The sequence below is a fragment of the Neurospora tetraspora genome (genome assembly GCF_033439725.1).
Source record: "Neurospora tetraspora strain CBS 560.94 chromosome Unknown B0H65scaffold_1, whole genome shotgun sequence".
Taxonomy (NCBI): domain Eukaryota; kingdom Fungi; phylum Ascomycota; class Sordariomycetes; order Sordariales; family Sordariaceae; genus Neurospora; species Neurospora tetraspora.
The window spans coordinates 6,440,026-6,462,857 of NW_026944383.1; the positions used below are offsets into that span (position 1 = coordinate 6,440,026).

The 22,832-nt window shown below is 42.7% G+C and overlaps 5 protein-coding genes across 5 annotated transcripts; 3 read left to right on the plus strand and 2 right to left on the minus strand.

The window, feature by feature from the left end:
• The first annotated feature begins 841 nt into the window (after positions 1-841).
• Positions 842-2,221, plus strand: B0H65DRAFT_57420 (uncharacterized protein). Its single transcript, XM_062830575.1, has 3 exons — positions 842-1,608; positions 1,686-1,834; positions 1,899-2,221. Exons 1-3 carry the CDS (start codon positions 1,333-1,335, stop codon positions 2,026-2,028), a joined length of 555 nt encoding a protein of 184 aa, XP_062687133.1. The 5' UTR covers positions 842-1,332; the 3' UTR covers positions 2,029-2,221.
• Positions 2,222-2,267: 46 nt separating this feature from the next.
• On the minus strand, positions 2,268-3,687 carry B0H65DRAFT_544998 (uncharacterized protein; the record flags this gene model as incomplete). Its single annotated transcript, XM_062829339.1, has 5 exons — positions 2,268-2,520; positions 2,562-2,839; positions 2,900-3,258; positions 3,333-3,574; positions 3,647-3,687. 5 exons carry the CDS (start codon positions 3,685-3,687, stop codon positions 2,268-2,270), a joined length of 1,173 nt encoding a protein of 390 aa, XP_062687134.1.
• Positions 3,688-4,771: 1,084 nt separating this feature from the next.
• On the minus strand, positions 4,772-6,724 carry B0H65DRAFT_57447 (glycoside hydrolase). The gene is made up of 2 exons (XM_062830581.1): positions 6,328-6,724; positions 4,772-6,270 (listed from the first exon to the last, which is right to left on the minus strand). Exons 1-2 carry the CDS (start codon positions 6,415-6,417, stop codon positions 4,864-4,866), a joined length of 1,497 nt encoding a protein of 498 aa, XP_062687135.1. The 5' UTR covers positions 6,418-6,724; the 3' UTR covers positions 4,772-4,863.
• Positions 6,725-8,209: 1,485 nt separating this feature from the next.
• Positions 8,210-10,637, plus strand: B0H65DRAFT_505626 (retinal pigment epithelial membrane protein; the record flags this gene model as incomplete). Its single annotated transcript, XM_062828002.1, has 2 exons — positions 8,210-10,145; positions 10,588-10,637. 2 exons carry the CDS (start codon positions 8,210-8,212, stop codon positions 10,635-10,637), a joined length of 1,986 nt encoding a protein of 661 aa, XP_062687136.1.
• Positions 10,638-10,732: 95 nt separating this feature from the next.
• B0H65DRAFT_57460 (uncharacterized protein) lies at positions 10,733-11,695 on the plus strand. The gene is made up of 3 exons (XM_062830586.1): positions 10,733-10,988; positions 11,061-11,209; positions 11,308-11,695. Exons 1-3 carry the CDS (start codon positions 10,917-10,919, stop codon positions 11,444-11,446), a joined length of 360 nt encoding a protein of 119 aa, XP_062687137.1. The 5' UTR covers positions 10,733-10,916; the 3' UTR covers positions 11,447-11,695.
• Positions 11,696-22,832: the final 11,137 nt, after the last annotated feature.

Consider the following 22,832-nt stretch of genomic DNA (forward strand, 5'->3'; position numbering starts at 1 on the left):
CTACACCATAGTGTCCCCCAAGGGTCCAACCTGGGTTCGGCCGCCTGGACACTGGATTTGACTTGCCTTCCTAAAGCGGAAATACTACCTCAGTTACGTCGTGTCAATATCTGCTGGGGGGGCACATTTTGATTGAATTCTTCGCTTCTTTTTACGATGTAGTATATGAGCGTCGCGTTGTAAGCTTGACTCAGCTTACCTCCATTTTGCCTATGCAGTCGCGTTGTATGCTTGACGCGGCTGACCTCCATTTTCCCTAGAGGTAGTGTATGCAGTCGCGTTGTATGCTTGACTCGGCTGACCTCCATTTTGCCTATGCAGTCTAGGCTTTGGACTGTGTAATGGAATCTTCACGGCCATAGCACGGGCTTAGCTTGGCATAGCTTCCATATGTACGGCCCGGCCCGGCTTAAGTTGAACCCTGGACGACACTGTTCACGATGAGGCTGGTGTGAAGGATTAGAAGAAGTTTGGCGCAATCATTCCTGCCCCATCAAGGCCCTCTACCATCCAACAAAAGCAAAAATTCCTTGGCCGACATAGAAGAAGGATCAATGGAACTACCTACAATGGGACTCTAGACTGCGTTCGTTCTGGTACCGTTTTCGTACCTATTAAGGGCCTCATATGACCGGTTTTACACTCAAAAAAGGCGGCCAACCCGCGAACTGCCCCGAGTTGAGTTGTAACTCGCCTTTGGGGTCTCGAATTCAGTTGAGTAAGTTGAGTTATTCCAAGCGCCCTACGATAACCGTACGAGAACGAACGCAGTCCTAGACCAGAGTAGCCTGTCAGTCTCGTTGGGCTTTTGCCTGGACGCTTTCGAACTTGCTACTAGTGCCGAGATTATTACCCCTAGAGGTAGCAATCACTCATGTTGTACGAGTCTTATGAGAGGGTAAGGTAGCAACGAAAGGTAGGAGGCTGAGAAATATTGGGACCGATGAGACCGGTGAGACCTTAGAGTAGCCATTCTCTCTAGGCTGCTGGCTGGACGTCTTTTGGTCAACTCAAGTTGCCATGGTTTTTTTTGCTATACGCATGACCAACGGTTGACTACCTTAGGTAGTGCTGAGGTTGTCAGAATGCATTGCAAGAGGTTGTCAGAATGCATTGCAACAGTTTGATGAGGGGGAGGTAGCAATGAAAGGAATACGGCGAGAAGGAACGAACCGAGGAGGTCGCGGAAGACCGATCATGGACTGGATAGATGTATAAAAGGTTGGGACGACCGACGAGTGTTGCGATCTTGTCCAAGCCAAACAATCATCACTCCCTCCAAACCGAGTTCCTAGGTCACACCACCCTTTGATCCCAAAGAAAGAAGCAAAAATGGTCCACCTCGCCCTCGTCTCCCTCGCGGCCATGAGCCTCCTCACTCTCGTCACCGCGGCTCCCGCGGCCACCACCGAACCCGTCTTCTCCTTCGCCAAGTGGGTCGACGACGTGATCGCCAACCCGGAGACTGCCCTCGGGCCGGAGGAGGCGTGGCAGGCCTACCTCGACACTGCCAATTTTACTTCCGTCCCCGTTGCTGCCAATGGTGGCGCCCAAAAGCGATGGGATCCCGAAGTGTCATGCGACACCTATGAGCCCGGTCCGGCATATGTGAGTTCTCCCCCCCGGAAACCCATACCAACACAGCGAGCCAGAAGCTAACAGACCTGGATGCTTCCGTTCTCAAGGCTCCCGACGCCGTGTGGTGCATCAATTACCTCGCCGGCAAAGGCTCTACCCAATGTGTCGTTGGAACTGCCACTGCTATGTGCGTCCATGGAAGGGCCCAGATCACGGGCGTTTCCGGGGTGAGCAGTCACACTCAGCAGAGTACTTGGTGAGTCCGTTTTCTCTTATGCACATGTGCAAGAAATCAACTGACACGCCTTTTACTTCTATAGCCAAGCAGTTGCCCAGACTGCCGGTCTCATCATGGACACTTGCACCAAGAACAATTATGTAGAAGGTCAGCGCCTCAACGTCCAAGCTGGCGTACAGATGGCCGTGCACATCAGGGCTCCTGGGCTGTAAGCAGGTATTTATGGGTACCTTATGGATGAGTGTTGGTACCGAGTTTGTCAGGGTGGCGATTTACCTGGGTGACTGGGGTATGTAGTGGTAGGTAGGAATCTAGCCGATGTAAGTATTGAATATCGATGGCAAGAGAGGAAAAAATTGGGGGTGACGGAGAGTTCTCTTCTCATACTCGCCTTTGTATATCCAGACTGCTGAGAATCAAGATTTACATCCTTTTCCCCCAAAGACAAAGATCAAGGCCAAACACAATACGCAATCTCCCTCATCACCAATGTAGCGAGTAACTTGGTGTTGCAGGTAACCGCCTTTCCGAACGTGCAAACGGCTTCATAATACTTATCGCACACGAGGTATCCGACCTCCTGCCCCTCCGATGCCCCATGGTTAGTCGCATAGAAACTGCAGGTCCCGCCGAACACGGTCATGTCGTAGATAGCGCCAGGGACTCCAAAGTTGTACGCCTCTTCGGTGAAATCGGGTACGAGGCTGTGAAGAAAACGGCGGGATTAGTTAATATGACACCTTACCAAGCAGTATGCCCCCCATCAATAACCAAATTCCCTCCCGTCATAAAACTACTCGCCTCGCTCGCCAAAAACTGCACCGCCCCTCTAAACTCCTTCGTCTCCGCCAACCTCCCCATCATATTCTCCGCCTCCCACTTCTCCCTCAGTCCGGGAACCTCCTCAAAGTTCTTCCTCACCATCGGCGTCAGTATATGTCCCGGACTAATACAGTTCACCCTGATCCCTCCCGTCCCATCCTCCTGTTTACGGGACCACTCCATCGCCAAGTTCCTCGCCAACTGGATCACCGCGGCTTTACTGCTGTTGTACACGGGGCTGATCAATCCTTAATTGGCGACCAGCCCGGACATGCTGGCAATCAAAACGATGGAGCCGGAGGTTTTGAGTTTGTACATTTGTCGGGCGGCGGAGGAGGCCGTCATGAAGACGCCGGTGTAGTTGATGGCTAGCATGCGGGCGACGTCGTGGGGTTTATATTCCATGGCGGGCGTGAGCTGTTGGACGCCGGCGGTGGCGACGACGCCGTCCAGTCGGTTGTTTTCGGTGGCGATGGAGGCGATGAGCTTGTCGAGGTGTGAAGTGTCTTGGACGTCTTGCTCGCGGTAGTGGAGGGAGCCGCCGTGGGAGGTGGGGACGCGCTTGAGGGCTGAAGACCAGGTGGCTGGGTCGGGTTGTTCGGCGCGGTCGAGGCAGTAGACTTTTTGTTTTGAAGCCCAGGTTAGAAAAGGGAAAGCTCTGATGGTGAAGAAGGAGGTTGTTATGAGGGCTTACCTTTGGCACCAGCTTCGGCAAGTGCTTCTGTCATCTCAAGGCCCAGACCTTGAGCACCCCCTGTGACGATAAAGACCTTACCGGTTAGGCCGAACTGGGAGAAACGCTTGAAACCACTGTTCTCGTTTTGAGGCTTGGTCTCGTTATCTTTGGGTGCTGGTGGCGGTGGCTTGGCCACTGTTGGTTGTGCCTCTAGCTTGGAAGCGGTTATTATTGTTCGCGTGGCACTGATGCTGCCGGTTCTGAGAAGCGGAGAGCATGTTCGTTGTACGAAACGGCCATTGTTAATGTTAAGTGTACCGATAAGACGCTACCTGGTGAGAAGGCGGGCTGTTATTGTTGTTGAAGGGTTCATGTTTGGCGAGTGTATGTGGTGGTTGTGATCGCTTGCAGATATTTCGAGTTCAGTATCGCTCACAGGAACAGAATGCTGGAGGGTTAGCTACTTTCAGAACGCGATCAATCTGGTTTATAAGAGCTTGCTAAAAGACCTATTGAACATGACAACATCACCGTTATAGCAGTTCTTGGTAAACACCACAGCCGAAGATCAAGCGATCTCGATGCTCATCAAACCTTGCGTCACAAAGGAGGCACATGTCTTGGACGTTTCCAAGCCTTGCTTGCGCGTTCACCCGCGGCCGAAGACGATATTACCCGCTTGAACGTCGGGTCGATAACGAAGAACCGCATAACGGTTTGCCATGTTGAACGAAAAATAGCATGCCATACGGTCGAGAGTTGTTGATCAGCTCAACCTCAGACGTCATAAAAGTGGGGAGAAAAGGGGTGATTTGCGCTGGATTGTACGAACGACTTAATTGTTCGGATGTGGCCAGCCGATAGTATACGCATCTCGGTATGTATCAGGTTTGATTGGGGTTTTCGCTGCTAGTGATGATGCTGATGCTCAGTGAGTTGAAGGTCATCTCAGGTGAAGATATTCCCGAAGATCGATGTGGATAGAGTCCGTGCCCTTGGACCCTTCTCCCACTGTAACGAGCACTAACACGCACCGAGTTAGCGAATCAGGTAGGGGTCAGGGCTTCTGGACCTCTTCGTCCGGGCCGCTGAACTCTATTCTCGCATGGCGTTGACAGATGCGGGGGTTCATTGGGATGGACCTTGATTGGCTGGAGTCCACATATTGGCCAATCATTTCTCTTCCTGATGTTTCATGACGTTAAGGTCTCGGACAAGGAAGAATGATCGTCAAAACCCCAACACTCCAACTCCCGCCATGATCGCCATATCCACCCACTCAGGCGCCGACGACAGGTCATGTTTTCTCTGGTATCGAGGCCAACAAGAAGGTATCAGACAATGAGAGCACCAAGAAAAAGGTGACAAAGAAAGCCCTTTGACAGCCGCCCGCCTTGACGACAGTTGCCGGCCGTCGACCTCATCTCTTCACCGCCACACGACAAAAAAAATACGAGGAACCTGAGGGCGATTTCATCAGACATTCATTTTCATTCATGATCATTACTCATAACATCGACGCCATCGGCATCCGTGGGCTCTCCCATCATCATGAACTGATAACCGCCGGGTTCCAATTCACCATCCCGTCCACACATTCCGTCGTGATAGACGGTCCTCCCTTAGCCTGCGCGATTAGCAGCGTCGTCCCGTCTTCCAGGGTTCTCGACACCGACACCACCACATCCCCCGTGCTGTTGGTGAACAGCACCTTGCCCGAATAGATTCCTGCCCCGCCGACCTGCGGCATCTTTTTTGAGAACATGGCGTTCAGGTCCTTCCCACCGATAGAAACACTGATGTCGGCCGGCTCCGCCAACAAAGCGGTGAAGAAGATGTTATCCTGCAGGAGGTCTTCTGGCGGATAGACCTGCTGGTAATTCGGATCGTTTCCGGTCGTGCCGCCGTTGTTGCAAGCCTTCGCTGGGTTGGTTCGGTAGTAGGCTACTACAGCCTCTTCTTTCACGACGAGGTTTTCCTGCGCCACCACCACCTTCGCTGCTTTGAAAGCGACGACCAAGGTCTGCGATGAAGCTGGCGCGGTGACAATCGTGGTGAGGGTTCTGATAACGGTGGTGATGGCAGTGGCGGTGGGGGCAATGATGGTGGTGGTGGTCGGCGTGGTCGGCTGGACCTTGCCGCCTTGCTTGTACTGCTGGATATAATAGGGCAACAACTTCCTCCACCCGTCATGCGGCATATTTTCGGCATAGTTGAGCGGTGCGTTTCCACTCTGGAACAGCCCAAGCGACTTCTCACGGACTGGGCCGATATAGTGCGACTCGCCGTAGTCGTTCCAGGTGAGAATCTCCACGAAGTCGGGCTGGAAGTCGATTACCTGCTGCCAGCGCGTATCCCAGAGCTCATCTCCCTTCCAGAGCCAGTTCTTGTTCCAGCCGGGAAGGTTGGTGTAGAACCACCCGGCGACCGGCATAATATAAGGACGGCCATTCAACGCAGTCCGATACTGCTCATCCACTTCCGTGGTCATGGCAGAAGGCCCCTTAGGCCAAGCATCGAAGCTGAATAGTCCATCCGCAACACTACCCGCCGTTGTGGCTGCGTTTGCAGCGCCAAGGGAAGACCAGTCTGGTATAAAAAGGCAGTTGGTCTTACCCTTGATATCGTGCCAGTCTTCCGCATGATCAGGCCCCTCGAAGGTGGAAACTAGAGGTCGGTAGGTGTTGTCAGGCTTGAAGTACGAGCGCTCATTCGCCCAGCGATTGATTAGGGCAGTTACGGCGTCTTTGGACCAAGGAGCTTGGGAGCTATAGTCGAAAGAGAAGAACAGCTTGAAGTTGGCGGCATTGGCAGCTCGGAAGGCATTGGCCAGAGAGTTGTCGTTGCTTGCGTCCTGTGAAGCAATGTTGAGAACGAAGCCGTCGATGGAGGCGTCCTGTGCAAGACGGATGTCATCCTGCCAGTCGGACATGTCATAATTAGGAGCATTTCCCACCTGAAAGCATGTGTGAGTGAGGATTCCTTGTTTCTCAAGGGGAAGGGTGGAACTTACAATAAAGTGAGCAAAGACCTCCTTCGCTGCTTGCGCAAAGGGCAGCAGCGCCAGCGCTGTTGCTGTCAGAACGGAGAACGAGTATCTCATCTTTGATACCGTGGCCCTAGGTCCTAACGAAGGAAGAGAAGATAAGATGAGAGGTAAGGACTGTGCTTATAAACGGAGAGGCTCCTCGGCGCTTCTCCGTCGCGAGGGTGACCTTCCTCTTCAAAGAACAAACAAAGAAGTGGGGCAATGGAGCGTCAAGCTCCGTTGGTAATGGTTCCTGGTCTAGATTCTGCGGACTGCATCTTGGCATGGTGTCCCTGCTTCTAGGGCTGAGGATATTTAAGTGAAATCGGTTAGGTGATATTGGCAATAGCTTCATATGGTAGGCGTAGCGAATCTACTAGCGATCCGCTTGCAAGGCTGGTGCATACCGATATCGGAGATACCGGAGCACATTCCAAAAGTATAAAGATGTCAACAGGGACCATGCGTCCAGCCACCTGCACAGCTGAAGCGACCGAATTTGACGGTCAAGCAACAAACTTGGATCCACCGGGCGTCGTCAGACCGCCTCAAACGGGAAGGGGAAGTCAAAAAGCATATCTTTGATGCTTAAGTGATTTGCTTGATAATTGATCAAACTCTTCAGGGCCAGCGGTGGTTCTCAGTGCCGTTTCAACATCTCTCATCACAAACGTAAAACAGATGGTGGTGTTGAGGTTTTTAGCGACCGATGTTTGATTGACCAACGACCGTTCCGCTCCAAAGACTCGAACTCTGAATCTCTTACAGGGAGAGAGAGGCCTGTGTGAGCCCCCTTGGCCGAGAAATGAGCAAGTGGAAAGCGGCGTTGGCAAACTGAAGCTGAAACGGGCTGGGCGGCTGAGGTCCGAATTTTGAAAGATGCGACAAACGACAAACGACCGAGTCTGGCCAACCCGGCGCTTTTTGCTTTTTGTGGTAGCGCTGACGCTATGGCAGCGGACGCCAATGAGATAAAAGAAGGGGAGCCGCATTGGAACTTTTGATGCTTCCGCGAGCACGCCTAAGTGGATTCGTCAGTTTCGTCAGATTCAAGGGTCTTGACTCTTGCTGCACTTACTGCATGTGAAGAACGCACACCGAAATTCCACCGGCGAGGTGACCGACGCCGCTCGACCCAAGGACTCTCAGCAAATGATGCGACGCCACGGAACACTCTATCGCGAGGCGGTGGAAGATATCTTGAACGGCCTCATGGCGGAAGTCAGCCGCCGCGATGTTTCGGAGGACGGACGGGAAAAGACGGTGTGCTTCCCCTTGGGTATGCCGACTGGAATGAGTGCCATCAAAACTGAAGTTACTCTCGACCGATAAACTACCGGCGGCGAGCGTCGTCGGCGATATGGAAGGGGCGTCCATGTCCGAGAAGGAGCTCTCGACAGATTGCGGAAGGAATGGAAACGAACGACATTGAGCCACCACAGGATTGGAGGGCAGGCGCGATCAGGAAGTTTTCAGAATCAACCCTCCTTCTGAATATGGCAGCCTCTCTACGCGGTTGTTCTTTCCTCCAACATTCAGTCATTGACATCGAGATGCGAGTGGCTCACTTGCATCCTAGACATGGACCGGACAATGGATGTTCTGTGTTCGAACGCCCTTGAGGACTCGAGGAAGAAAAAAGATGAGAGATGTTGGGGAGAGAAAGAACTCCTTCACCTTGCATCCGCCTTGACCTCCTCCAACCTCTGACCTCGTTCTGACATCATCTCAGGATTTACCAAACACCAAGATGGGAAATAGGGCAGCAATGGCAACTCTCACACCCTCATCCATCTCTCATCTTGCGACATGTAGCGCACTACTCTACGCGCAACTCAACTCTCACCAAGCAATACTGCCCGTGGCTATGCTCGACTCAAATCCTCTCCTCGATACACCTTCTCCATCCAAACATCCCTACCTCTCCGGCAACTTTGCGCCCGTGCAAACATGCTTTCCCCTAACTCCGTGTTCATACAAAGGAAGCATTCCCATCGACCTCGCAGGTGGTCAATACGTCCGAAATGGAGGTAACCCAGTTATCAACAACGACGAGTCAGCCCGCGAATCTCACTGGTTCGACGGCGACGGCATGCTAAGTGGCGTACTATTTCGCCGAGTGGCAGCAACAGATGAAGGAGGGGACGGGGATGAGACAGACACAATCATCCAGCCCGAGTTCGTCAACCAGTACCTACTCACAGACGTGTACCGGTTTGCGCGAGCAAATCACCATTGGATGAGGCGCCCGTTTATGCCGAGCATTTCTGCACTGCTTGACCCGTGTACGTCCGCTGTGAGGGTGCTGTCGAAAGTTTTGAGGACGGTAGCCATGGTGATTTTCTCGTGGCTGCCTGGATGGTCGAAAACCAAAGTCAAGAGAATCAGTGTCGCCAACACGTCGGTCCTGTATCATGATGGGAGAGCCTTGGCAACTTGCGAAAGCGGCCCGCCTCTTCGGTTTATTTTGCCCAGTCTGGAGACGGTCGGGTGGTTCAACGGGACGACCGACAACGAGCCCTCTGGTGACTATGAGAAGATTGATGGAGCGGGTGCCGCAGGGTTTGGTGGAAAGGGCATGCTCTCATTCATGAGAGAATGGATGACGGCACATCCCCGAGTTGACCCGGAAACGGGAGAGTTGATCGCTTTCCACTCCTTCTCGGTCAAGCCATATGTCAGTTACTCGATCATTCAGCCCTATGGGGTTTCAACTTCACCGCGGCTCATGAGTGTCCCCGTCCCGGGCATGGCTTGCCCCAAGATGATGCATGACTTTGGCGTATCAAGGCGCCACACTGTCATCATGGACATGCCGCTTTCCCTGAATCCGCTCAACCTCTTCAAAGGCAAAGCCATTCTCTCGTATAATAGGGCTGGGAAAGCCCGCTTTGGCATCTTCCCAAGGTACCACCCGGAGAGAGTACAATGGTTCGAGACCAACGCGTGTTGTATCTTCCACGCCGCAAACTGCTGGGATACCATCAGCAAAGAAGAAGACTTGAATGCCTGCAAAGGCGAGCGTCTCGCAACCACTGTTAATCTCCTCGTCTGCCGTATGACTTCTGCGTCCCTGATCTTCAACACCGGTAACCTGCCCACGCCCGTGTCAAAGACACCGATACCCCCCGAATACCATGAGGAAGAGCAGTGTAGATTATACTACTACTCCTTCTCTCTCACACCACGAAATCAACGTATCCTCCACCAATTCGCACTCTCTGCCATCCCATTTGAATTCCCTACCCTCTCCCCTGCCCATACCATGACCCAAACCCGCTATATCTATGGGTGCACCACCACCTCCCCTTCGGCCTCCTACACCAGCGCCCTAGGCAAATCCGTCAAGATCGATGCCCTGGCCAAGATAGACGTCTCAACGTTGATCGCCCGCGGAGCCGCGCCCGACAATCCTTCCCCTCCGGAGCCGATAAAAGGCTGCGTAGACACCCGCTCCGTTTCAGACATCCTCACCTTCTCTTCTTCCTCCCCATCATTAGCAGAGGACGACCCCATAAAAGTCTTCACCTTCCCACCAAACCACTACGCCCAAGAAGCTCGCTTCGTGCCCCGGAAAAACGGCGTAGCGGAAGATGATGGGTGGCTACTCACGTACGTATTCGACGAGTCCCAGATCGATGAAGAATCTGGAGAGTGCAGTGAGGGGGCGAAGAGTGATTTATGGATCATCGACGCCAAGGGGATGAGGGAAGTTGTGGCAAGGATACGACTGCCACAGAGGGTACCGTATGGATTTCATGGGACCTGGTTTAGTGAGGAAGAGGTGCTTGGGCAGAGGGGGGGTGAGAGGGTTAGAAGGGTGCAGGACATGGAGAGTAGTGATGGTGGGTTTTGGGGAGGGGTAAGAGGGCGGATTGGGAGGTTGTTGTTTGGGTGAGGATCGGCCTTCTATGTGTCCTGTCATCTTGGGAAAATGAATATGAGTGTCGGTTGATCAAGACTGTGATGTTGTGAGGCATGCAGGTAAGTGAACCTTCTCTATGTCGGTTCGTGATAGGTTCCAAATGTCTGGTGATTTGTTCTAGTTGCCTTATTTTACGTGACATTTCGATTTCCCCTTTAAACACCAACAGCGTCCCCTCTAGCTAGATACCTATTGTGAGAGTCCATGCCCCGGGAAAGTGGATGTTGGCATCGCTGAAGTGCTGCCCTGGGTCGGCCGTTCATGAGCTGCCGCCCATCGACTCTCCTGTTTTGGCCCTAGTAAGCACCCTGCATCCACAGATGGCAGCATGAGTCAGCCCCTAGAGGTACTTCAGGTTACTGCCGTGTAAGTAGCGGTAGGTCCAGGTAGTTGGTCAGCAACAATTAAAAAGTATCGCCCAGTAGTATGGTTGATGTGTAGAGGTATGCTTCGTGTAGATGGTATGTTTTGCCGGCAATGACTTGGTGATGTTGGGCGGATTGACCTGTGTCTCCGAGTATAAAGATCAGGACAGTCCGCTTCATCAAGGCATCTCACTCATCACAACATCATCCACTCATCTCCTCAACTCCCAACATCTGTTCCTTGGCTTTCAACGTTTCAAGCAAAACCGCCAACAACCGCCACAATGCAGTCCATTCTCGCCATCAGCATCTCCCTCTTCTCCCTCCTCTCTCCCGTCCTCGGCACTCCCGGCAATGTTAGTCCCCTGACCTTCCTTACTAGGTAGATTCATATCCCAAGTTATGAAGCTCACCAAATCGTACCATAGGTCTTCGTCTGCACCGGTTCCAACTGGAGCAACACCTGCGAGGTCCTGACTCTCGGTATCGACGGAGCCTGTACCAGACTTCCCTCCACCTATGATGGACACATTGGCTCTGCTGGCCCCGACCCGGGCGCCATCTGCCGCCTCTTTACGTACGTGCTTGCTGTTCCTGTTCCAGTCCTCTTCCCACACAGACGTAAAACGACACACAGATTGAATGCTAACTGAACGCCTTGACTTTTTTTTTTAGCAACGGAGACTGCACTGGCCACGGCGTTGCTATCTTGTATAACCCCGGCGACTCCAACTTGTACAACTCCATCAATGGCATTGATGCTGGTCACCAGGCTCATTACATCCAGTGCCGCTCGTGCACTGCCTGCACCTAAAGGAGTTGGGGTTGTCTAGAGGTAGAGTTGGAGGACACAAACGCCGGAGATGAGCTGGATGCGAGTAATGACATGATGGGAAACAGATGAAAAGGGCGCCCTTCAGGATTCAGGAAACAAGTGGACTGTCGCCACAAAACGGTTGTTAATGCTTTTTGATGAGCTCGTACATGTACTGTTTTCTTTGTTTTGATCCAAGATTCCTTCGTTCCATCGCAATTGCGCTTGAAAGCTGTTGTTAACTTCCGGACTGCTCAAGAAGGAAGCCTACCTTAATACGTGCACCCACCCTTTTTCCTACACGCCCCCACCAACCTTTTCCAAGACACTTCCACATATTTTGGCCAAAACACGTGCATTTCTCTTTCAAAATTGGGATACTAGTCTCCCCAGGGAGCCCGCTCTTTACAGAATAACTTTGGTATTAGAGTTCTATTAGTTTAGTATTTGCATAGAAAGGTTTCTAACGCCCAAATTTTGCAACGTAGAGGTACTCAAAACAAGACCAACAAGTATCCCTTTGCACATTTCAAGTTACCAAACTGAACGGTTACCTCAACCATGTCTCCCACTAATTCCGTGCGACCTGCCAGTCAAAACCACCTAGTTAGGTTCGTATAACATGGAATTCCAGACAGGGCAGCACGCAAAAGTGGTTTGAGGGACTTGGATTTCAACGTTTCTTGACCCCTGTTTGTTTGAATCCAACTACCGTGAACAGCCGTTCCTGGTAATACTAAGTCGTGCTATAAGAGGTATGTCGTACAGTAGGTAGTCAACTAGTCCAGATCTACTCAGTGGTGCTTACTTACCTTTGCCATATCAAGCAATGCCGATGTTGGTAAGAGACCCGTATGGCCCCATCGCTAATAGCAAGGAATTTAAGCCCGAGTAAAGCAAGAAAGCTGCCAGCCTAGCGTATTCGCATCATGAAACCCTTTCCGCATCCGGTGTCTGGCTAATGGTGCCTTGATTGTGTCCCTGCTTTGGGTCGCCGGTGGTGCCATCAATGTGTGATTATGAAGCCCGGAGTTTGTCCGGTTCCAGCTACCTAGGTAGGCACGGCCTGGAAAGAGCTTGTCGTCATCAAGGCCACCGCAGCATTTTCGGGGTTCTGTTGGGTATGAGGATGTCAGGTGGTGTCGAAATTATTGCGCGCCATTAAACGGGGCCAACAGAGGATGTCGACGTCGACCGAGTGTCCGAAAGGACGGTGGGAAATGAAAGTCTTGATGGACAATCCCACCTTCCGCAGTACCTCTGTTCAAGTTCATGTCTTGATGCCTGGACTAGACTCGTAATTGCCATCAGGCCATTTAGACAGGAGATGAGAGATTGAAGGAGGAAAGAACGCTTCACGCTTGCTAAGTGGGGCTCCAGGGGAAGTTGAACTTCTATGCTCTGTGCTTTCGTTCGAGGTCAACCGACGGGTGTTTCGTTTCCCGGGCTAATGTCGAGCATCAATTACTCTCTTTCACCAGTGGTGCGCTTGAGGGTCGTGCAATCGAGGAAGCATCATCCTTTTGTGTTCTTTCCTTTTTGTCCTGACTACGATGAAGGCAGGCGCGGCAAGCACTGATCAGTGCCCAAGACAAACCCCGCTTTTTGACGTTTGTCTGTTCCGGTGGGGAATAATGGCCCGTGCGTCCCAGCTTCACAGCACCGTGACCTCGCTGCTGAAGCAATCTTTCAACTTTCGCTCCTTTCAATTACCGGACATCGCAACTCTGGACGCTTAACTATTCGAGGTCGTCTTTTCGTCTACTTTACCTCCATTTTCTCTCGGCCACAACAGTTTCTCCAGTCGCAATTTCTTTTACGATTGAGCGACCTGACACAGCAGCAACATATCCTCAGCTTCTCGACCACGGTACTTATCTGACAATGACCGTCTACACGCACCTTGCAACACCACCATCAGGTTCCGTTCCCAATCAGGAATCGTGAGACCATTCAGGAAACGCTACCCATCTCCAATAGGTACTGTCAACTTCCATCCCCAACCTACCGAGGCACTTCAGGCATCGTGTCCGATCACATTCGGCGTCCACCTTGGAGGAAAAGTGTCGACGTCCGGTGAAGTTTCACCAGTCATCTCTAGGCAACTTGGCGCGTCATGCACCCAACAACGCCAAATCTCCCCGCTCACGACAAGTCCACCGACAAGTCCACAGTCACGAGCCGGCAGATCTTGGGACTGCGCTACAGTGCTACACAGTACCCGTCCCGGGGACACGAGATCAAGGTCGCCATACCTTTATACCATGGTACAGTAGCCCAGAGCTCATGCCATAACCAGCTTGCATGAAGTAAGAGCCGCAAAGCTATGGGTGCTTTGACGCTTGGGCCCACGGCATCGACATTGACAAGGGGCCATCACTACCATGCGGTTTGCACGATCATACCCAACCATATGGGCAAGTTCCCCTTTTGGGAGACATGAGGGTCGTTGAGCACGCAAGTGCCAAGTGGGGGTGGGATAGAAGGCCAACAAGCCCATTAATGTCTGTCTGGAGTTGGTGGTATCGCGATCTCGACATGGCTTGTCTATCCTGTTTCTACCAGTAAGCCAAGTGCTCGGTCCTCGTGTCTTGAACGGTTCTGCATTCAACTAATGCTGCTCGGTTCATATTAAGATTGCAGTCCCCGCAGTCGATTGGGTCATCTGCTCACCTCCCACTATGGCTTCAAGCGAATGGGCTTCTCGTCCCAAGGTTGACGTTTCACGATTACTTACAACCGTACAGGAAGAAGCCTACAACCTGGGAAGTGCCGGGTAAGGTTGCTCTGAAGATACCACCTATATAAGAGATGGCGGAGCGTAAACAGGTCTTCTCATTATTCATCCCGGCCACGTAAAATATCGGCTTTGCGTATCCGACTTGGAAAACAGTACGTACTACACCCCCAGTCACCTCCTCCCATCCAGAAAAAATATCGTAAATATTCATGTGATATAAGATTTATTAGCCGTGCGGGCCAAAACCAGATGCACTACCAGAACATGCGCGCGGTTTACGACATAATACAACTATACCACTATTCTTTCGTATACTTTCGTACAACTTTGGTAATGAATAGAGGGCATTCAAACAATGCGATTCCCCTTATTTGCAACGAAATTACTAGTATTTTAAGAAAGTTACCAATATGGTACGAAATTTAGTATATTATGGTAGTAAGCACGTACTAATCTTACCGTTAATACAGTTACTTCCTAAAAAATAAATAAAATAATTTATATATTAATATTTTTCCCTACCCGCGTTTCTCTTATTTACTTTTTTATTTCTCCCTATATAATTACCTTCTATTAATTGCGTTAATATTATTATTATTACCTTTCTTTAAAGTTCGCCGTCGTCGTTATAAATTGATAAGAATTTTAAGAGCTTCTCGAATACGAACCCGAATAGGATATTAACGATCCCTAATAGTTTCGCAATTTCAATATTAACGAATTATTATTTAATTAACTTATACCCGGCGCGCTTCCTTAAACTATAGAAGTTGTTAACGTGTGGCTAGTACTGTGCCTTGTAACTGCCTTGTACTACCTTGTAGTATAGAAGGCTAGTTGAACTATTCCTTCTACGGAATCAGTTGACTCAGTCCCCACAGAATGTACTAGAATACAAGAGGTTTTGCCACTGTATTCTAGAGTCTTATAACTTAGCTAGCATTTCTTCCAGACTGATTTGTCATCACAGGATTCAACAGAAGCTTCTAGATGCTTAGTGTCCATGTATATAGAGACCTCTCCTCTCCTTCAGTTCGTCACTCCTTAAGCAAGCAAGCACAAGTCAAGCAATACAATATAGTCTTTTCTCACAGTGCAGAGTCCACTGTAATCTTCTGTCTTGAGAGCAGAGTCCTCTCTAAGACCTCTTTTACAACATCCTTTTATTGTACTTGCAACTACGCTGCTTCCTTCAGCATTGCTGTCGTACTTCCTACCGCTTCCGCTCCGCTCTGCTACAAGTGCATAGTTCACTGTAGCAACCTTGTACTGGTGCTATCATTATAGGCCAGTCAGGGCACCGCAGGAAACAGAAGTAAATAAGGAGGATTTATTCGCGCCCAGTAATAATACCGCCTTTAAAAACGCATTAGAAGGTAATAAATCTTATATAAATAATCCTTATACAAATTACTATAACTAACGTTCTTTTATAACTAATAAATATTACCCCTATTTTAAATACGCCGTCTATATAAAAAATATAAAAAAATAAACCTACTATTATTACCGCTATCGACTCCGCCGCTGACTACACCCCCATTACTAATTAAATTATATATATATTATTAAAAGACCTACCTTAATACTAATAAGCGCTTGTTAAATTAGAGAATAAAATCGAATTTATAGTAGACAAATACTGTTTCTATTAAATATTTTTGAATAATATATATTATTAAATTAATCAGTATAAATTTACCAACTGGTACCCTAATTATAGGAAACTATATTTACGCTATCGGTTATAAGAAAAAAAAAGGATATATATTACGGGTAAAGAACTCCAAAGTTTACGCGATAAAACTTCGTATAACCTTTAATATTATCTATTAAGAAGAGTTATAATCTTTTAATATAATTACCGTACTAACCATACTAATAATACGGTAATATATATATTAATTAGCGTAGTTATAAAGACGACTGCTAACGAGCCTCATAATTATAATATAAATTTACTAAATTAAACTAAACAAATTTTTAACTTCAAAGAATTAATTTCTAATAATATTATCCGAGGGTTCTTAGCGGCTACTATCCATCGTACCCTTTATAATAGCAATAGCCGATTAGAAGCTACCAGACTTATATTTTATAATTTCGGAGGTCATTAATTTAGTAGGTACGATATATTCAATTAAAATAGGGTATTCCAATTCGCTTATTTAAATCTACATTACGTAAATAAAGACTGCTTCCCCTAATTATAAACTAATTAGGTTTTATAATACCTATTTATTTAAATAATAGTAAATAAGAATATTAATAATTTTAAATTATTTAGTAAAGCTATTAAGGCTACGCGACTAGATAGCGAAATTTTTTATAAGGTAATTTGGTCGACTATTAGTATATCCTTTTTTATTATTTTTATTATTTTTATTATTTATATTTGTTTATATACGTATAATTAACGTATTTTTCCCCTCTAAATTAATTCGATATATTACAGCAGCGAGGGTACTTCGTTCTTATAAATACTATATAAATACGAGTTGGTTTAATTAGTTATTTTATACCTTTTTTATTTATAATAAATATAGTTATTAGCTTCCTTATAGTTATTTTCTTATAGAAAAAGTTAATAGTAATATTATAAGGGTAGTTTTATTAATAGTACGGGGGTGGGTAATAGATTATAGCGGTTAATTATAGCTACTTCGTTACTTCCTTACGGACGATTTTACCGTCGAGCAATACACTATAAAATTAGCCTTCCTTAATATCGAAGTTAACTATTTCCTTTATTACATTTACGTAAAATTGACCTTCAAGCGGAAGTTCGTTAATAATAATTATAAAGAGTATTTAAAATATATAGTTAATACTATTCGATAGAAACGTATTAAATAGGGTTATACTACCTTTATTTAGCTCACCCTCGATTATTTGGATTAAAACGAACCTATACGAGGGTATATCGAAAAGAATTAGAGGGATACAAAATCGTAATAGGGTAATTACGCTCGTAAGTATTCCTTCTATTATTATAAGTATAAACCCCCTCTTCAATCCCCTTAAGAACTTGGAGTAAATGAAACGGAATTCGATTTCTTTTTAAACTTAAAGAATATTAGAAGAGACTTAGAGAATATCGGAAGAGACCTAAGAGTTGTCGGCGCCTATTTTTCTTAACTAATTATACTGTCACGATACCGACCTAGTAGAGGCTTTGAGAAGACGTATTATTGTACGAAGAAAAGAAAATTAGAAGAGAGTAGAAAAAACTCTATTTCTTAGCTATATATATAAATTAAGTAGAGATATGCTATGAGTTGAGATTAGATACGATTGGAGAATTGTAGGGTTATAGTGTTGGAACGCCGAAGGTTCGGCAGTATAATATTTGGTGCTATAATAATACCCCTGGCTTCAAAACGCAATCAATTTTAATTGTTAATAAAATAAGAGGTACTGCAATACCTAAAATATAGTAGTATAAGGCCCGCGTATAACGGGAGTATATTAAACTTTACAATGTAATATTATATTTTTAAAATGACGTTTATATTACGTTTTGGTTTCGTTATAAATAAATATATTATCGAAGTATATTATAATATATTTATTAGAAATATCGAATAAAAATTAGTTAATATAATATCAAAAAGATATTAAGGCCCTTATTATACCGAAATTAGCGACGAGGTATTTAAAGAGATTGAAACGAATAATAAATATTATTTTCTATTCGTTTCCTAAAGTAATATAAAATCGGTTAAATGCTATAATAATATTAAATTTATTAAATTACTTCGCTTTTTAGAAGGCTTCGATTATTCTATAAATAAGGGGGATAGAGTATTTATTTTTAATAGTAGTATTATTTCAGCTCTAGTAATCAATATAAATATATATATTATTACTAGGCTTTTTAGCGAATAAAATGAAGGTTGCGGTAGGCAAAGAGTTAGGGCGGATAAACCCTTTTAATAAATAATTGTTAAAATACTTTTAAATAGCCCGGAGGTCTTTTTAGGATATAGGCTACAGGCGGTAATATAAAGGGGTTTTATTAAGGATTACATTGATTTTGTAATTGAAGGGATAATAAAATAGTATTATAGTAATAGTATTTAAATCGAAGGCCTTCTAAATATAGTAGAAGTAATTGGGTAGGGTATTTAAGATTTTTTATTATATTAGGGACGGTTTCTTATTAATATATTTTTAAATATCCTTAATAGAAATTGCGTGGAATTATATTTTTTTAGCAATTTAATCCTTAAAGTTAGTAATAATTTTAATAAATGGTTTCTCTATTAATTTTCCTTTAAAGATAGTATAAAACGTAATATAATTGAGGTTATAGAGTATTTATTCGAAATTTTCGGGTATTAAGTCGGGGAGAGGGGCTGCCTAGTTCAATTAATTATCGATTTAGAATAAGGACGGTACGGTAATTTTAATAAAGTAATATAATTACGTTAAGGTATAATTATAAATTTTAATACTAAATTCCTTATATATAAGGATAAAATTAAAGGTAAATAGTAAGCGGATAAAAGTATTTTAGGGCTATAGGTAATTATTAGGACGGTTATTTACTATAGTTAAACGATTATATATATTAAAGAAGTGGTAGTAAAATTATTATAATTAGGTAGTAGGTTAGGATTAGTCCTTCGGTAAAAGTTTAGAGAAACTCTATTCGCATTATCGCCTTTTCCTTCTTTTTATTTTCCTTAATAATTTATATTAAAAGATAATCTTCTCTAATTATTTCGATAATTTCGTATAATTATAATTTCCGCGATAACTTATCCGCCGGATTAAATTTCCCTACCCAATACTTAATATCGAAATTATATACCGCTAATTCTAATATTTACTAATTTTACTACGTACTAACCCTATCCTTACTTTTAAAATACTAAAAATTTAAATAATTTATAATAATAAAGAACAATTAATTAATATATAATAAATATTATTTTTATACTTTTAATACGCTTATAATTATTAATAATTCCTTATTATTAATACTATAGTACGTTTCTTCTAAAGATTTCTTACGAAAAAAGAATATATTAAGGTATTAATATACTTTATATAATTGCGTTAGTACTATATTAATAACGAAATCGGATATATCTATTTCTATTCGGATTAATAAGGAAGGATAAAATATTATAATATTAATATTTCCTAAAATAATTACTTCAATTCTTCGAACGCTACTTTAACCGGTTCTAATAATTCGAATAATTTCTATTTTTTTCTTTTTAATAAATCCGTTAATAGAGCTGTAACTTTAGAATAAAACATTATAAACCATCGATAAAACCCTATAAACCCTAAGAAAATTTAAATATCGTAAATACTTTTCGGGGCTTCCTAATCCGTAATTACTATAACCCTTTCTAAATTTATCGAAATATTTTCAAGCGAGATTATATAATTTAAAAACGAAACCCTCTTAATATAGAATTTATATTTATTTAAATTAATATACAAATTATATTTATATAAACGTTAAAAAAATTCCTGAATATACTTATAATAATTTTCTTAATTTTTACTATAAATTATAATATTATTAAAGTAAACGATACAAATAATATTAATTAAGCCCGCTAACGTATTATTAATATATATTTAAAAAATAGTACGAATATTAATTAATCTTATTAATATAATTAAAAATTTATAGTACCTATACTTCGTACGAAATACTCTCTCTTCTTTATTTCCCTCCTTAATCCGAATATAATAATATATATCCTTTAAATCTAATTTTATAAAAATCTTTACTCACGATAATTAATTTAAAAAACTTTAAATAAGAAGTAACGTTATATAGTTCTTCTTTATTACTTTATTAAGTATATAGTAATTGATATATAATTTTAATTTATTTCGTTTCTTCGGATTAAAAATAATAAGAACCCTTACTAAGCTAATAAACGGACGGATTTATCATTTAAATAATATTTCTACTAATTACTCCCGGAATATTTCTAACTCTTTAACATTAAATATTTAAATAGGGCACTAAAGAGCGGATTTTCCTTCAATTAAATTAATATAATATTTTAAACGGTTATACTATAGTAGGAGTATAACCGACGCTTTAAATATTTATTAAAATTCCTTATACTCCAGAGAGATTATCGGTTCGGTAACAATTATTTCTTCTTCTTTAGATTCGGCAATAAGTAGTTTCGGAATTATTAATTCTAATAGGAGTTTTAACAGCAAGTAAATTCCGTTTAACGTAACTTTAAAAATTTTAAAAAGTATATCCGAGAATATATTAAGGGATATAGGAATAAATATATTAGAAGGAGTATTAGAGGAATCCGGGATATTCGGTAGGGTTAAAAAATTTATATGTAAGGATAGGGGAATTTCGAAAGGGACGGTCGAATATAGTAAGGGGTTAAAATTATTAATAGATTTTAATATTTTTTGGGTTTTAAAATGAGGATTAAATCTTATTGCGGATTATAAAGAAACATTATAACTTCGTAAATATTTTTAGTCGGTTCTTTACTCGTTTTTAAATTTTATACTTCAATCCGAAATTGGAACCTTTTCCGACGCTAATTAATTTCAAAATTATATTCGTACAATTAAAAGTATTTAAAAATAACGTCTATACTAAGAGAATGAATAAATATAAATATAATTTTCTTCTTCCATTTAATATTATAAAAATTATATATTATATTAAAATAAATAATTAAATTACATATAAGAATGGGTTAGAAAGAGGAAATAATAAAATAGTAATTTATGAATTCTATTTTAGCGTCTAATAAGAATAAATACTTTTTCATAAAATTTAATTCTACGCTGGAATCTATTAAACTATAAATTTTCCGCTAATTTCTATATATTTTTACTAATAATTTCATATTTAAATATAATTATAATATATTCGCGCTTTCTTAAGCCGAAGTAGTCGTAGTCTTTACCGGTACTATTAGTTTAATATTTACGCCTTAAATTAGGGTATTATAAAAAAGTAGGGTATTAATATAATATATAGCTTAATTTACTATAATTATAATAAATATATTTAATATAGAAAAACGCCGAATATTTAGACTTATTATATTCGTAGTAAATATTACGCGGCTTTACTACCCGGTACTAACCGTACGTATATTTAAATTAACTATAATAATAATAAATAATATTAGGATTAATAGAAACTGTAGGGAGAGGATTAGAAAAATCATTAGAATTAAAAATTAATATAGAAATTAAAATAATAACAGAAGTAAAAAGAAAAAAGGGAATAAATAAGTAAGGACGCGGTACTTAAGGGCGCTAATACTATTTATTAATTTTAAAATTTTTAAACTTTCTAATTATTTTATATATACTACCGCTTTAATTAATATATTAATACTATTCACTAATAAAATACTATTATACAAATAAGGATGTAGGCGGTTAATTTATTATAGGACATACGAATATTCCAGTCATTTATAAGATAGATTGAATTTTTTGATATAAAAACGGTTATAGAACGTACGAACGGTTTCAATAATACTTTATTATATACATTTAAAATTAATAAAAGTAAAACGTTCGATAATTTAAGTATTACTACTATACTTTTTCTTTAAAAAAGTATATAGGTCTTTCTAAGTAAGAACGTTACGAATAGAGTTATAATCAATTTTCTTCTTAAAGGTTATAATATGCTTAATACATATATTTTTAAATTTATTTTCGATATAATTAATAGCGAAAAAAAAGGGGTATTTAAGGGTATTCGAAATAGTAGTCGTCGATATTAAAAATAAAATTACGTAGTTAAAAGGAGTTTTTACTAGTAAATTTAGAAATATTAAAAGTAGGACAATATTTAAATAAAATAATAAACTACATCCGTTAGGTAAATATAAAAATAATAGGCGGTGTAACTTAGGGAGCGATAATAGGAATAGAGAGGGTTAAGAGGCGTATTTAATTATAAAAGAAATAATTCTAATAGCGGAATCCGAAAGGAACAGGAAGGTAATTACTAAATTAATTTTATTTTAATAAGTTTATAAAACTATTCTAATTATAAAGAGATATATAAGATAGGAGGTAAACTAAAAGGAATTTAATAACCACTATACAAGATTCGAAGAATTTTTACTTCTATACTATAATATTATTCTCTAAATAGTAGAAAGGATTATACAAAACGTACGAGGGGGTAAAAGAGTAATTACTACCCGAACTATTATTATTTACTTCTTTAATAATTAATTAATAATATTAGGACGAAGGAGGAGGTTATTATTAAGGGTCATCGTCGGCTATAGTAAGGGGGGTAATAAATAGCTCTTATATACTAGAAGTAGAAGGAAGGGTTTCTTCAGCAATCTGAGAAACGGATCGTCCGCTACGTATTTATATCCTATTAGTAACGGTTTAATTTTTATAAAAAGAGCTATTAATATATTAAAATCGTAGAGGAAGGTAGGTTGAAGTATTTATAGATAGCGTAAGTACGTAGGGGACGTTAAAGTAGGGAGAGGATTAAAAATATATTAATAATTAACCCTAATAACTTTGGAAGCGAATTCGACTGGCTATTTATATTGTTATAAACTCTATTCTATAGTAATTGAATTTACGATGGCTCCAAACCGTTCCGACGCCATACTACGGCGTTATACTATGCGGACATTA